The sequence below is a fragment of the Clarias gariepinus genome, chromosome 6 (genome assembly GCF_024256425.1).
Source record: "Clarias gariepinus isolate MV-2021 ecotype Netherlands chromosome 6, CGAR_prim_01v2, whole genome shotgun sequence".
Classification (NCBI taxonomy): Eukaryota; Metazoa; Chordata; class Actinopteri; order Siluriformes; family Clariidae; genus Clarias; species Clarias gariepinus.
This window is the reverse complement of record NC_071105.1, coordinates 27,876,567-27,893,833: the sequence shown is the minus strand read 5'-3', so window position 1 is coordinate 27,893,833 and position 17,267 is coordinate 27,876,567. Positions and strand designations below refer to the sequence as shown.

General features: G+C 40.3%; 1 protein-coding gene across 2 annotated transcripts in view; it reads right to left on the bottom strand.

Annotated features, from left to right (window-relative positions):
• Positions 1–17,267, bottom strand: part of rbpjl (recombination signal binding protein for immunoglobulin kappa J region-like) — a 31,149-nt gene that overhangs the window by 4,614 nt on the left and 9,268 nt on the right. Inside the window, exons 8-10 of one of the 2 annotated variants that reach the window (XM_053498833.1) lie at positions 8,867–8,979; positions 4,848–4,988; positions 47–202 (exon numbers count right to left, since the gene is read on the bottom strand). In XM_053498833.1, the coding sequence (XP_053354808.1) occupies positions 47–202; positions 4,848–4,988; positions 8,867–8,979 (410 nt within the window). The remainder of the gene's footprint in view (positions 1–46; positions 203–4,847; positions 4,989–8,866; positions 8,980–17,267) is intronic. The other variant, XM_053498834.1, reaches the window with a different exon arrangement.

Here is a 17,267-nt window from a genome sequence, read left to right as displayed (position 1 = left end):
TCCACATTTATAAGATTAATAAAATGGTTTATTAAACAGGTCTGACCTCCAGTCCATTAATTACAGGGACAGGGCTGATGACTGTTCGGATGCTGGTCAGGCTTTCACTGAAGGTGTACTCAACAACTTCTGTACCAGTGATCGTCCAACATGAACCATCATTCAACAGCTCTCGATTGCTCTCCTTTTGACATGGAGAAGCCTAAAGAAAAATACAGATTGAAAGAGTTATTGAACCACTTGCCATATGTACATAGAAAAGCCTACAAACAGTATTTTCAATATGTAAAAAAGGATAATTTTTTTTTGTGCCATAATTGAAAAAAGCCTTATTTAAAATATATGTTTTATGTGAACAGCAACATTTTAATTGTTTTATTTGATAATATTTGTGCTGGCCATTCTCAACTGGTTAGCTAAAATGCAGGTACCTGTGTTATAGTCAGGCATTAGGTAACATTGACTTACTTGCTGACAGTTACTTTTTAGTTTACCAGGATATGGCTTGTAGCAGTCGAGGAATGAGTAATGCTTTCTGGAGCTAGTATGTTGCCTCTATGAAATTACAGTCAGGTTTACAGTCAACATGAACCATCATTCTGATCTTGTTTACAGTCCAAAGACATGCCAATTAGACTAATTGGCATTCCAAAATTTCCTGTAGTATGTGTGTGAGTGCGTATGTGTGTGTGCCCTGCGATGGACTGGCACCCTGTACAGGGTGTACCCCACCTTATGCCCTAAGTGTCCTGTAACACCTTAGACAGGATTAAGTGGGATAGACGATGAGTGAGGGAGAAATACGTTTTTTGCCATTTGGCCTCTGTACACCACCAGGTGGAATTTGTAATGAAATACTCAAGATGTGAACGAAGTCAAGATTTTTTAACTTTAATTTAAGTGGTTTGTTAGTTTCCACTGTTATGCTGATGACACACAGTTGTACGTCTTGGCAAAGCCAGATGAGAAACACTAGCTTAATAAAGCTGGGGAATGCGTTAAGGACATCAGACACTGGATGCTAATTACGTCCTTCTGTTTAATTCTGGCAAGTCGTAAGTTCTGGTAGTAGGACTACATGTAGCTAGAAGTAAGCTTTCTGATCACACAGTGACTCTGGATGTTCTTTATGTTTCATCACGTGCAGCAGTAAAAGACCTCGGTGTGATTATAGATTCTAGTATTCCATTTGAAGCCCATGTAGATTATGTTACAAGGATAGCATTATTTCATCTTAGAAATACTGCTAAGATAAGAAATATATTGTCACTACATGATGCAGAAAAACTAGTTCATGCTTTTGTCACCTCTAGGTTGAATTACTCTAATGCCTTACTGTCTGTATGTTCTACTTGGTGCATGACGAAGCTCCAGTTATAGTCCAGATTGCTGCAACCAGAGTCCACTAAAACGAGGAGATATGCGCACATAACACCTATCTTATCCGCACTGCATTGCCTCTCAGAGAAATTTCACGTTGATTTTAAAATACTACTATTGACCTATAAAACACTAAATGGTCTCGTGCCACAGTACTTGAGTGAACTGCTAGTGTCTTATGATCCGCCACACCTACTTTAATCAAAGGATGCAGGTAAAGGTGCAAATCTGGCAGACTCATGGATGTACAGTATTCGGGAAAACTGGTAGGTTTGGGTGCTGTCTTCCCTGACTCTTATTGATCACTTTACTTCCCAGAGAATCTGTGTTTCTTTCAGGCTCTCCCTTTTAGTTATGCTGTCATAGTTAGTAATGCTGAAGTCCCTGCTTGCACTCTGCACTAAATATATATTCATCTTATACACTATGACTGCGACCATACCTAAATGTTCTCTCTTCTCTCTGTTGAGCTACATGTTGCACTCCTGAGCTGCCAGTGATCCAGAAACCTCCCCCTGCCCTCAGACCTGTCTGACTCATCCTGGTGCCCCAATTGGGTAAAGATCTGATCTGAGGCCTGTGGTGACTGGAAATAGTTCCACTTGACTTTGAAGATGGTCTTGGATTTGGCTGGTGCAGACAGCTGCTGTTGATGACAGATATCAACTAGATGAGGATGAGTTCCCGATTGAGTCTGGGTCCTCTCAGGTTTTTTCCCATTGCTATTTTAGGGAGTTTATCCTTGCCATCAGGGACAATACGATAATTGTAATTTATGCCTATTTCATCAACATTCATTTCCTTATTTTTTATTCTATAAAGCTGCTTTGCAACAATAACAGCTGTTAAAAACGCTATATAAATACAACTGAATTGAATTGAATTAAAAAAGTGTGGCATTAACCATTCAGAAATTAGAGGCATTTTTGCACAAAAACACAAACAGAATTACAAACAAGAAGATTGCTTTGAATATTTGATTTAAAATCATTTGCAGTTAATGACTGCCTGATGTCTGGAACCCATGAACATGAACAAATGCTACACTTTCCATATCAAGTTGCTTTTCAAGGCCTTTACTGAGGCTGCCATCAGCTGCCACTTGTTTGTGGGTCTTTCTGCTTCAGTCTTGTATTCAGTAAGTAAAAAGCATTTTTGTTTGAGTTGCGAGCATGTGACTGACTTGGCGAGTGAAGAATATACCATTTCTATTCCTTGGGTGGTTTGGGTCATTACCCATCTTCAGTATAAAGTGGCACCCATTTCAATTTTGCAGCATTTGGCTGAATCTAAACACATAGTATAGCCCCATACATTTCTGGCTTACATTCTGCTACTTTAGTCAGCAGTCAGGTCATCAATAAGCACCAGTGATCTAGTTCCACTGGCAGCCATACATGTTTATTCCATAACATTTGCTCCACCATATTTAAAAGATCATGTGGTATGTTTTGGATCATGAGCTATTCCTTTAAAAAAAAAAAATCAAAATATTCTGGCTAATATAATAAGTCTAATTTGCTTTTAAGCGTTACCAATAGTTTGTGCCTTATTGTGAAGCATCTGTATCCACTTCATAACTCTGTTGTTTGCCTGTAGACTTTGACAATGACATACCTACTTTTTCAAGAGTGTTCTTGGCTTGGCAAGATGTTGTAAAAGGGTTCTTCTTCACCACTGACAGAATTCTAGAGTCATCCATTTTAGTTTACTCTTGTGGTTTTTCAGGCCTTTTGCTGTTCCGGAGTTTGCCAGTAAATTTCTTATGTTTAAGAATGTTCCAAACTCTTGTATTGGCCACTCACAATGTTTTCGCCATGTCTTTGATGTTTTTTTTTTTCATCCTAATAATGGCCATCTTCACTTGGACAGAACACCAACCAAATACAAATTTAATACTCCACCACCTCCAGGACTTTTCTCTGCTTGTTTAGTCATAGAGTAATAAGGGAACAGACCACACCTGGACTGTTTGTCAGCCATTTTTATAAATACACAAAATATGTGTCTGTGTGAAAATGGCATTTCACATTCAACGTAAAGAGGCCATAAAGAAAAAAATATCGGCCAGACTGTATAAGTTAAAACAGTAATATGGGTGAATAGATACAGTGTGGAATTGCTGCATTTTTTAAATTAATCAGAAAAGTTTATTTGATTTTCAAAACGACCAACTTAAGCTTGGGTTTGGCAGACCACCTGCCTGAATCTTAATTACATTATGAGGATTTATATCCAACACTACATATTGAATACAGGTTATTTGCATTTATTTTCATGTCATCTTAACCCCAAAACACCATAGATATTCGAAGCCAGGCGTTCAAGTTCAATCTATTACATTTCACCCTCTTTTTAGCTACACAGTTACACACCAGCTGGCTTGTTCCCTCATACTCAGTGGCATCATACTTCTCCTATATGTCTGTCTTCTATATGCCCCCCAAAAGGAGTAGATATTTAGGACTTATCCACTTTCCTTTGCATTAACTTAGAAAATAGTTTTCTATTACTGAAACAGGCCACAGACAGACTAGATTCACTAAGAATCCTGTCATTGTAAAATGTGGCAGACATAACAAACCTTGTCAGATTCAGGCTGGCTGCCATGTGCTGTGCTGGCCTCTATTGAGGAAGCTAGTACTGAAGACAGTAGCAACAGCAATTATTTTTCTTAGCCTGTTGGAGCTACAAACTTTTCAAAACTGTGTTGACTCAAATTCACAGAATTCAGCAATGGATGGGCCCAAGACAACAGCTTTATTTTTAGTAGTGTATTTGGTGGTGATTGAAAATCCCTGGCAGCTTGCACCATGATCAGATCTGTTTTCTTAAAAGGACTGAGAGATTTAAAACTGTCATGTCACCTGTGCCTATAATTTTGGCTTCACAAAACGAATTGCCAACTGAACCACACAACTGAAGTCAAAACCCAACAGACTTGTACTGGAATTCCATGTAAAATGTTATAAACATGCAAGTTAAACAGACATTGACCTATTTCTTTGCCAAAGGTCTATGTAGGTATTCAAGCGATTTTTATCTTAACTGTGATTTTTGGTACTGTTACATATGAACAGTTTGACTGCAATGTTAAATTATTAATATTTTTATATTAAATATAAAATCAATATTTTATATTAATATCAAAATATTAAATTAGTTTGTTTTAAATTAAAAAGTATTACAAACAGTATATCAGGAAGTAATACACATATAACAAGATGTATTACAAACTGCTACAGAATATTTTATGCATGGTTTCTTTTGACCACAATGGTGCCCAGCAGTGTTGAGGCTTGAACCAGGGACCTCCCAATCAGCAGCCTGATACCGAGCTATTTATCACACTTTGCAGTCAGATTGTTCACATTTAACTAGTTTCTAGTCCATAAATGTAAGCTCATTACATGTGCATCATGCACTGTATGTCCCTTAACTGTTGTGCAATCAGAGTGTCTTTTCACCTGGTACTGTAAGATTTTTTCATTGGAGAGGCAGAGGTACATGTGCTTGCTGTTTCTGAGCTGAAACGCACATTTATGAAGCTGGGACACTGGCTCATCTATATCCAGGCATGCATGCTGCTTATTCACCTTACGGATCACCTTATAAAGAGCAAAGATAGTGCAAGTTAGACACAATGTGATGATTAAGTATAAATACCTCATATTTATGGATACACTATATGGCCAAAGGTTTTATTCTCTGTGTTTTCTTTGCAAAAATATAATAATCATCTGATCGTAGCTGTTCTCAGTATTACAACCTCAATCAGAAATACAACCTCAGTCAAACAGCCTTTTTTTCACAGTGCCATTATTCATTTATCAGCAATGATGCCCAAAACAAAACAAAACAAAACAAAAAAACATGTTGGCAATACTATTTCCCCCCCATGATTCAATAGCTTCTGGATCCACCTTTAGCAGCAATAACTTGAAGCAATTATTTCCTGCATGACTTCATCAGTCTCTTGTATTCTTGTGGAAGCGCATTCTTTTTTACATCATCACTTCAGCTCATTAGGGTTTTTGGACATTCACCTATGCACAGCTCTGTTATGGTCCCACCAAAAACATTTAATTGGGTCGAGGTTTGGATTTTGACTATGCACTACTAAAATGTTGATTCTTGTATTTATCAGCCATTTTGATATAGATTTACTGGTGTTCTTTGAATCAGTGTCTAGTTGCACAGCCCAGTTTTAACCAAGCTTTAGTTATCAGACAGGTAGTCTCACATTTGCCTTTAGAATACTCTTGTATACAGAAGAGTTCATGGTCAACTCAATGCCGGCAAAGGGCTCGGGTCCTGTGGTTGCCCCTCCACTGCAGTGCTTGACAGGGGGTTTGCTTCTGATGAAATGTTGTTTTGTTTTTCTGTGTTCTTTTTAGCCAGAAGAGTCTTTCTGCTGGCACCATTTAAAACAAACCACACTTGTTCAGGCTTTTAATAATTGTGCTGTCATGTACTTCTACATGCAGTACTGAATATGTTACATGTTAAATATAAGCTGTAGCTCCTGTGTTGTCTACTCCTGGGAAGATTGGCACCTGTCTTGAATGCTTTCCACTTGAATACTCTTTCTTACTGTAGAACATTAAACTCCAAAGTGTTCGGAAATGGTTTTAATAACCTTGTCCAGATTCATGTCCAACAACAGTTGCTTCTCTAAGACCATTGCTTATGCCATTCACTTTTAGCATTGCCAAAAATGTTCTGCTCTTATAAAGGTCTACATACCTACTGATGATTAATTTATAATAGGCTGATTATTCTCCACTCACCATCTTAATTCTTGTGGAAACAGTAAGGTGGTAATTAGTATTGCCCACATGTATTTTATCTTTTTGGTTTAATTTTTGTTAAATAAATAATTTCACAGTAAACACAGTTGTTGTTGTTTGTCTAAGGCTGTATTTTGCGTAATACTGCCACCCACTACAATCAGATAATTTTTATTATGCTTTTACACAAAAAAGCATAGAATAAAAGGGGGGCATACTAACTTTTAACTCTCTCACTCTATCTTTGTGCATATATAATCAATAATATAATTATTTCAGGTTGAAGCACACATATATGTCTTTCTGTCATTCTGTACAGGAGAATTCTCTACCTAACTTATTAATAAATTCCTCATACTGTTTTATCCTGTATTGTTTTTGTATTTGTATTGTTGTATACACGGGGGGCCTGGACCCTATCCCAGGAGACTTGGGGCGCGATGCATGGTACACGCTGGACAGGATACTTATTAATACAAAGAAATTAAATTTGGACAACAGTCTCAGTTTAGATATTTACCTAGGGTTTGTTTGTGTTTGGTGAGGATTTGGGCACTTTGTAAATGCATCAAGCTCATTTCTTCATAAATGATAATGAAGTCATGAAGAGTATTTGTCATAAACTATCGCGTTGATTGGCTATGTTGAGTGATGCGAATAGCCACACCCACATGCTATCATGCTTGGCTGATTGCATAACTACATAAATAAGGTAAACAGGTTCTCCTATTAAAGAGGATGGAGATGGCAAATGAAACTGTTGCTTATGCTAATTCATATGGTATTACATATAGTCATTTCTATTTTCTGAAGAGAATATAAAAGGCCCATCTGTGCTCCAAGATGTAAACTTGTATTGCTGTTACTATTGAGACCATCTTTAATGCCTCTTAGTTTGGTAGGGCTGTTATACAACAGACTGCCAAATGCTGCAGCAGGTGGTAAAAACAACTTATCAACACTCAGCTACTCACCAAAAAAATTACAAAAAATATATTATCGTCCTTCTATCAGTCAGGCAGTGCAGATGGCTCAGCACCTGCCAAACTTTTCTTCTTGTAGCTGTTTCCACTCTAAACAGTTGATCATGATTTAATAACCAGTATACTGCAGCATGTTTAAAAGTTGAAAAAACAGAGTAACTTTATTTAATTTGATCATCTGATCATAGTGGGTTTGAGTTTTAGGCAAATACAACCCATGATGAACATCAACATACTGTATAATATGGAACTTTTTTCACTGTGGATTTTTTTTTTTTAACAAAAATGAAGACAAATAAAAAAAGAAAAAGTGTACTGCAGTACTAAGAACCCCTTAACTTAAGAGGTACGTTGTGGCCAGGTGCTGCTAATCAGCAGACCTTGATTAACTGATCATCAGCAGGTGTGCAGACCTCTACAAAACCAGATGTTTTGGCAGTTTGCTGGTCTAAAGCATTCAGGGGTGTGTTAGCACAATGGCAATCGAAAGTCATATGCAATGGTCTTAGAAAATGAAATGTTGCTGCACATCAAGCTGGAAAAGGTTATAAGTTAAAAGCATTAAAGAGAGTTTTCCAGAGAAATAAAAGATAAAAAAAGAAACCCAAGAGCTACCGAGAGGCTACCCCACAGGCCTCACTAAGCATGTTAAATGTTAAAATCCATGACAGTTGGGAGGGCTGCCAGTCTGAGGTTCACAAACTCCATTTAAATGAACCACAATGGTTCTAGAACAATGTTGGTGAGACCAAATAGGAGGTCTTAATGCCCACCAAACAGCATTTCAGCAGAAACAGAAAGAAAACCCACTTTCATGTATAGCTGTGGAAGAGTGATAATTTGGGCTTGTTTTGCAGCCAAAGGACCTGGGCATTTTGCTGTTAATAAGTTGATCATAACCTCCTATGTTTACCAGAAAATTCTAGAGGCAAATGTGAGGTGATCTGTCTGACAGCTAAAGCTTGATAGAAATTGAGTCAATGATCTAAAGCACACCAGTACATCTACATTAGAATGGCTAACAAATAAAAGAATCAAGATTTGGAATGGTCTAGTCAAAGTCCAGACCTCAATCAAATTGAAATGCTGTGGTGGGGCATTAAGAGAACTGTGCAAAAGCGAATGTCCAAAAACCTTAATGAACAAAGCAGTGTTGTAGTAGAATCAGACAAAATTTCTCCTGAGAAACTGATACTCATAAAGAAAAGGATTCTTTCTAAGATTATAATTTTTCTTATTAGCATTTTTTTTTCTATATACCTTCTTCTAGGTTTGATTTAGGCGGCACTGACACAGTTAGCACTGTTAGCACTGTCGCCATGCACCTCCAGGGTCCGGGTAGACTCGATTCCCCTCTCTGTGTGCATTGAGTTTGCATGTTCTCCCCGTGCTTGGTGGGTTTCCTCCGGGTACTCCGGTTTCCTCCCACAGTCCAAAGACATGCAGATTAGGTTAATTAGCATTCCCAAATTGCCCATAGTGTGTAAATGAGTGTGTGACTGTGTATGTGTGTGCCCTGTGATGAATTAGCACCCTGTCCAGGGTGTACCCAGCCATGTGCCCTAAGCCTCCTTGGATAGGCTCCAGGCCCCCCGCGACCCTGAATACAGGATAAAGCGGTATAGACGATGAGTGAGTGAGTAAGGGTAAAACAAACAGTAAAACAATTCAAGCATTCAGAAACTTTTAAACAAGAAGAAGTAAATTTTATACCATGGGTGGCAATGCAACTCCTGAAATGGTGCATACCAGCTGAACCACACAGCCATAACAGATGTAACTTTCACACACAGAGTAATCACTGCGGTCAGTCTGCTTATCCTCTACTTCAGAGAGAGAGAGAGAGAAATACATATTCAATGTTGGCCTGCAGATGATTGCAACATTCTGTGAAAAATATATTACTTTTTACATATTAGGAACATACATTCAGTTATTGTGTTGTCATGTGTGATATTAGAGAAAAGGATGCTGGCTCCTTTAAAAGTTGTAGCTTGCTGATGATGTCATCAATATAGGACCAGCTTTAGTCTGTTGCATGGAAGAGAGCAACCTGTTATTGTGGTTTCTTCCATCTTAAGCCATCTGCTACAGTTCCTTTCTTTCGGAAGTATCGTTGGTATGTGAGTTTATGTTAAGTGTAATTAAACTATATTTGATAGTATTTGTGTTAAGTTCAAACTTTGATTCTTTATACAGGGGTGTGTCACCATATGTTTATTGGTTATACACAAATGCTATATTACTTATGTTGCTATTTATTTAGTATACAGTTTGAAATGTAAAAGATTGCAGATACTTTATTTGCACTTACAGTGCTTATTTTATATGCATCAGTGCAGACTTGTATGCAGTGTTATTGTATACATGATTACGGTACACTAGGAGTTATACAGTATGTAAAATATTGTCTTTCTTTCATTTACTTAGATTTAATTTGTTCTTTTTAGTTTTACCCTACTTCCAGTTATCCATTAAACGGAGTGAACAGAATGTCTGCTTCAGCGTGGTGATTGGCAGAGGAGTTATCTGTCTGTCAACATATGCAGGGCGCATTGGGTGGCAGAACAGTAAAACAACGCTTCCACACAGAAAGATCTACAGCAACGAAGGTCAGAGTGTTCCTTTCAATAAGACTGAGACAAAAAGGAATAATTAAACAAGTTGAAGATAGTCTTCTTATACATCATGGAAGAATCAAATCTATCAACTAACAACAGTCTAGTGACTTGGTCTAATCAGTCAACACCCTCCAAAAACTCAAAGGGCTCGGCTGTTATTCCTGCTGTTGCTATTGTTCTGGCTGAAGCTGAAGAAGCCAAAGCTAAAGCTAAATATGCAGAAAAGGAGATGCAGATAAAGATGCAAAGGGCACGTTTGGATGCGGAGAGAGCATGTTTAGAAGCACAGTTAGCAGTGCTAGATATTGAAAGGAAAGCTGCCGTGGCAGTTGCTAAAGCCGAAGCACTGTCGACAGCATTAGACAGTGACAAAGCATCAAGTCGTAAATCCAGCAAACACACCGCAGTTTCTCATGTCACTTCTCAAAGAACTAAAGATTATGTACAAGAACAAGCTAGACTGCAATCTAACAAACAGCTCGATCCGCACGTAACTTCAGAAGATTGGTGGCCACCACCCCCACCAACTGAACCATTTCAAGAAAGTCTGCCACAACTGCTCTCATATGAGTTAGAAGCACCCGATTCAGGTGATAACTTCAGACATTGGGAAGTCCCAGAAAATGTCTCCAACAATGAAATGCTTAGCCAGGATATACAATCCGAGGAAGCTGACAGATATGCTCCATACCCCGATAAGTCTTATCCTAAGTTGTCACAGAGTGTGAAGCTCTCTCCTTCTGTCAGGATCAAACAAGATCCTTACTTTGCTCACGTAAGACCACCCGATGTTCCTAGCCACCTGACAGCGCATGCTCCTTTGCATTTGAACAAGCAGTCACAACATATGGCTACCAATGCACATAGTTACCCTGAAATCAAGTCACGACAGTCAACTCCGCCTCATGTTCGATTTCACACAACCACTCCTCATACAAACATTGATGCAAATCAGAATATATCTGACCTTGTTAGATTTATGGCAAGAAGAGAAATTGTTTCTACAGGTCTACTACAATTCGATGACTGTCCTGAAAATTACAGAGCATGGAAAGCATCATTCTTTAGTGCTACTGAAGATCTCAATCTTACAGCTAAAGAGGAGATGGATCTTTTAGTCAAGTGGTTAGGAACAGATTCCAGGGAGCAAGTAAAACGCATTAGAGCGGTGCATGTGAAGAACCCCGACAGAGGTCTCTTGATGATCTGGGAACGGTTAGACGATTGTCATGGTGCACCCGAAGTTGTTGAAAGCTCACTACTCAAGAGACTGGAGACTTTCCCAAAGATTTCAAATAAAGAATGGAAGAAACTTAGGGAGTTAGGTGATCTTCTGATGGAGCTTCTAGTAGCAAAATCTGAGGGAGTGCTTCTCGGCCTTGCGTGCTTGGACTCTGCTCGTGGCAAAGCCAGCATAGTGCAAAAGCTGCCTTTCAATCTACAAGATAAGTGGATGAGAGTGGGGTATACTTTCAAGCAACAACATAGAGTTCCCTTTCCTCCATTTTCTGTACTTGTCAACTTCGTTGTAGAACAGGCCAGAATGCGACATGATCCTAGCTTTGCTCTCTCTCTTCAAGCAGATCATTTAAGGCCAGAACACCCTAAACACACGAACAGAGTATCCATCTCAGTTCAAAAGACCGACATCGCTCCTCAGAGGTCAATGACCGGTGAAACGCAAGGACCCAAGATAGACCTAGCAAAGTTCTGTCCAATACATAAGAAACCACATCCTTTCAATAAATGTCGTGGGTTCAGAGAGAAGTCCATTGAAGAGCGAAAGACGTTTTTGAAACAGAACGGGATTTGCTTTAAATGCGTGTCATCAACAATGCATATTGCAAGGAACTGTGAAAAACTTGTCAAATCTATTAAATGTGGCAGTGAAACGCACCATTCTCTCCTGCATCCGAAACCTGTAGACAGACCCGCTAAAGCTCAAGCTGTCACTCAAGAGTATGGCGGGGAGAGGAGAAACTCTTCCGAAGATGATGTTTCTACTAAATGTACAGAAGTCTGTGGTAACGGTTTGAGCGGCAAAACATGCTCAAAGATCTGTCTTGTTTCAGTGTTTCCAAGTGGCCAAAGGGAGAAGGCAATCTGGGTTTACGCCATTATCGATGACCAAAGTAACCGATCTTTGGTGAGATCAAAATTCTTTGAAATTTTCAATGTGGATTGTGACAGTTCTTCCTATTACCTCAAAACTTGTGCTGGAGTCTTCCAAAAAACAGGAAGGAGAGCACATGGGTTTCAAGTAGCGTCAGTCGATGGTCGAGTCATTCATTCTCTACCCACTTTAATAGAGTGTGATGACATCCCAGACAATCGCTCTGAAATACCCACACCTGAAGTTGCTTTTCACCAACCACATCTAAAAGATATTGCAGGGCAGATCCCAAAAATTGACCCAAACGCTCCAATCATGATGCTGTTGGGGAGAGACATCATTGAGGTACATAAAGTGATAAAGCACATTAATGGACCCTGTGAAGCCCCTTACGCATTGAAGCTGGACCTTGGTTGGGTCATAGTGGGTAACGTCTGTCTAGGCAAGTTGCACAAGCTTGATAGAGTTAATGTTCTCTTCACCAACACCTTGGATAATGGTCGCCAATCACTTTTCAAGCCGTGTCCTAACACTTATCACATCAAAGAAAATGTTTGTGATGATCTTTCAAGTCTTCGAGCTATGGCTGTTGCGAAAAGGCCTGTAGGGGAAGATGAACATCATGTAGAATGGGATGTCTTTAAAATAACAAAGGACGATGAAAAGCTTGCCCTGTCCATTGAAGATCTGACTTTCCTACGTATAATGAAGGAAGGTTTCTACAAAGATGAAAGAAACAGCTGGGTGGCCCCCCTTCCGTTTAAACCTCGGAGGCAACGCCTACCAAACAACAAGAAGCAGGCTCTAGATCGCTTCAGATCTCTACTGCGGTCTTTTGACAAGAAACCTATCATGAAAGAACATTTCTTCGCATTCATGGGGAAGGTACTGGCAAAGGTCACGCAGAGATTGCCCCACCACTTAAGCAGTAGGACGAGCATTGGTACTTACTGCTCTTTGGGGTTTATCACCCGAAGAAGCCAGAACAGATCCGGGTGGTTTTCGGGGTTTCACTGAACGATGTACTTTTAAAGGGCCTGGATCTCAACAACGGACTTCTTGGGGTGCTCTTGCGCTTTAGGAAGGAAGTGGTAGCATTTACTTCAGATATTCAGCAGATGTTCCATTGCTTCCTTGTCAAGCCAGAGGACAGAGACTTTCTCAGGTTCTTCTGGTTTAAAGATAACGACCCAGAAAAAAGCGTTATCGAGTACAGGATGAAGGTCCATATCTTTGGGAACAGTCCTTCTCCTGCTGTTGCGATTTATGGGCTTAGGCAAGCAGCAAGAGAGGCTGAGACACAGTTTGGAGCAGATGTTGGAAGGTTCGTAGAAAGGGATTTCTACGTGGATGATGGTTTAAGATCACTACCATCTGCGGCAGCTGCAATTGATCTCCTTAAGAGGACACAAGCAGCCTTGGCACGTTCCAACCTGAAGCTTCACAAAATCGCCTCCAACAGTAAGGAGGTTATGGACACGTTTCCTTCGGATGACCAAGCTAGTGAGCTAAGAGACATGGACCTAGGCAAGGTTGCAGTGCCAGTACAACATACCCTTGGAGTTAGTTGGAATCTTCTCACTGACACGTTCACATTTCAGTTGTCATGTGGCACAAAGCCATTTACACGTCGTGGAGTCCTCTCAACTGTAAACGGTTTATACGACCCTTTTGGGTTCGCAGCTCCAGTTGTCATCCGGGGCAAAGCTTTGATAAGAGAACTCACGACTGAGTCATGTGACTGGGATGCGCCTTTGCCTCCAGAGAAGATGGGACCTTGGCAGCAATGGAAGGACTCTCTTCAAGAGCTTCATCATCTCCAGATCCCAAGACATTATACAAAGGATTTCTCTTCTGAAGTTTCTCAGAGAGAGCTTTGTATCTTCTCAGATGCATCCGTCTTGGCTATAGCTGCAGTAGCTTATATGGAAAGTTCAAATCCTGATGGGAGCTGCCAGATAAGCTTCATCCTGGGGAAAGCCAAGCTAGCTCCCCGGCCAGAACTGACCATCCCACGCCTTGAGCTCTGCGGTGCAGTATTGGCAGTGCAGATGGCTGACCTTATAATGTCTGAGATGGATACTAAGTTTGTCAGTGTGAACTTCTTTTCAGACAGCAAAGTGGTACTTGGGTATATTCATAACGAGAAGCGTAGGTTCCATGTTTTCGTTAATAACCGAGTACTAAGAATTAGGAAAAGCACGCATCCTCAGCAATGGCATTATGTGGCAAGTGAGCAGAATCCAGCAGATCATGCAACGAGATCTGTACCTGCAGCCTATCTGAAAGACACAACATGGCTTACTGGTCCTCCATTCTTGCTATGCCCCAATCAAACATACCTCTCCTCAGGCCTATTTGATCTTGTTGATCCTATGACAGATGTCGAAGTCCGTCCTGAAGTGTCAACATTTGTCACCTTAACGAAGGAAAGGCAGCTAGGCTCAGAACGCTTCCAGCGTTTCTCGAATTGGAAGAAGCTCATTCGGGCCATCGCTTGTCTAATACACATTGTACGGACCCATAAAAGAGACCTGGTCAAAGACGGAAAAGATTGCAAAGGATGGCATCGTTGTTCAACACCATACAGTGTAGATGGATGGGGCCGAGCCAAGTGTGTCGTCATTCGTGCTGTGCAACAGGAAGTTTTCGCTGAGGAATTCAGATGCATCAAAGAGAACAAGAATATCACAAAGAACAGTCCCCTCTTCACACTGAATCCGAGAACGGGCTTATAAGAGTCAGCGGTCGGATGTCTCGAGCGAACACTGGATTTGAAGAAAGCAATCCCATTGTTATTCCACGACGACATCACATTGCAGTCTTGATAGTGAGACATTATCATGAGCAATCTCAACATCAAGGGAGACACTTCACGGAAGGTGCCATTCGTTTGGCAGGCTTTTGGATCGTGGGAGCCAAAAGATGTATATGTTCCCTAATCTTTGGATGTGTGATTTGCCGGAAACTGCGTGGACAAAGTGAAACACAGAAGATGGCCGATCTGCCAGTGGACAGAGTCAACACCGAACCTCCGTTTACCTACATAGGGACCGATGTATTTGGTCCTTGGACCATTTCTGCCCGCCGTACTAGAGGTGGACTCGCGAACAGCAAGCGATGGGCGGTGTTGTTCACCTGTTTAACCATCAGGGCTGTCCATATCGAGGTAATGGAGTCTATGGACACATCCTGTTTCATAAACGCCCTGAGACGCCTCATTGCTATTCGTGGTCCAGTAAAGCAAATACGCTCGGATCGAGGGACAAATTTCGTAGGAGCGTGTGGAGAACTGGGCATGCCCTCCAACTTGGATGAAACCAAGGTCACAAACTTTCTTGCAGAACAAGGATGTTCATGGATCTTTAACCCTCCTCACGCTTCCCACATGGGTGGAGTATGGGAGCGGATGATTGGGATAACTCGCAAGATTTTGGACTCAATGATGCAGCAGCTGGGACCGTCAAAAATCACTCACGAGGTTCTTGTAACATTTATGGCTGAGGCGACAGCGATAATAAATTCCAGACCCTTGGTACCGGTTTCTATGGACCCGGAGGACCCTCTCATACTCACCCCCTCAACATTACTCACTCATAAATATGGTCCTTGTCCTTGTCCACCTGGAGAATTCGATCACGCCAACCTTTACAAAAGGCAGTGGAAACAGGTTCAAAATCTGGCGTCCACCTTCTGGGATAGGTGGCGAAAACAATATCTCTCCACGTTGCAACCTAGGAAGAAGTGGCAAATGGAAAGGCAAGACATCGCAGAGGGCAGTGTAGTTCTTATGAAAGACCATCAGTCCAAACGAAACCAGTGGCCTCTGGGGCGCATCTCCAGAGTGTTCCCAAGTGAAGATGGAAGGGTACGAAAGGTGGAGATCAAGGTTATGGATAAAGAAGTGTCAAAATTCTTCATCAGACCCATAACCGAAGTGATAATGCTCATTCCTTCAGACTAAGCTAGAGACTGGTGTCCATTTTTTTGAGTTTATTGGCAAAGGTTTGGCATCTTGTGATACCAGACGGGGAGTGTGTTGTCATGTGTGATATTAGAGAAAAGGGTGCTGGCTCCTTTAAAAGTTGTAGCTTGCTGATGATGTCATCAATATAGGACCAGCTTTAGTCTGTTGCATGGAAGAGAGCAACCTGTTATTGTGGTTTCTTCCATCTTAAGCCATCTGCTACAGTTCTTTTCTTTCGAAAGTTTCGTTGGTATGTGAGTTTATGTTAAGTGTAATTAAACTATATTTGATAGTATTTGTGTTAAGTTCAAACTTTGATTCTTTATACAGAGGTGTGTCACCATGTGTTTATTGGTTATACACAAATGCTATATTACTTATGTTGCTATTTATTTAGTATACAGTTTGAAATGTAAAAGATTGCAGATACTTTATTTGCACTTACAGTGCTTATTTTATATGCATCAGTGCAGACTTGTATGCAGTGTTATTGTATACATGATTACGGTACACTAGGAGTTATACAGTATGTAAAATATTTCCTTTCTTTCATTTACTTAGATTTAATTTGTTCTTTTTAGTTTTACCCTACTTCCAATTATCCATTAAACGGAGTGAACAGAATGTCTGCTTCAGCGTGGTAATTGGTAGAGGAGTTATCTGTCTGTCAACATATGCAGGGCGCATTGGGTGGCAGAACAGTTATGATGGAAACATTTCAGACTCTTTCAGGTTTTACACATTTTGTTATATTTCACACTCATCCTAAAATGCAAAGCTTTTTTCTTATACTTCTACAACTATAGTTTTCTTATAGTTCTTACAGTTCTATAGTGCTACAAGTGCATCCTACATCCTTGTGGTGCTTCTACAACTTGATTGGAGTCCATCTCTAAATTTAACATTCTGTAAGTAGGAAAGCCACACACCTGTCTACATAATGTATCAAAGTAGATAGTGTACTGTACTGTATGTTTAGTGAAAACAAAGCCTTAAGGGTTAAGATAATGTTCTGTAGACATGCTCAAATCTGGGGAAGGATACAAGAATATTTCTGGGGCATTAAAAATGCTTAAGAGAATGGTAGCCTCCAACATTTTTAAGGAGAAGAGGTTTGGAACAACCAACTGTCTTTCCAGATCTGGCAGCCCAGTCAAACTGAATAATTAGGGATAAAGCACATTGGTCAGGTAGAGATAACTAAGAACCCAAGGGTCATTTTAAATGAAATCCTGTTGTAGAGCCTTACATTTTTACATACATTTGGCAGATGCTCTTATACAGAGCGACTTACATTTTTATCTCATTATACATCTGAGCAGTTGAGGGTTAAGGGCCTTGCTCAAGGGCCCAACAGTGGCAACTTGGTGGTTGTGGGGTTTGAACCTGGGATCTGCCAAACCGTAATCCAAT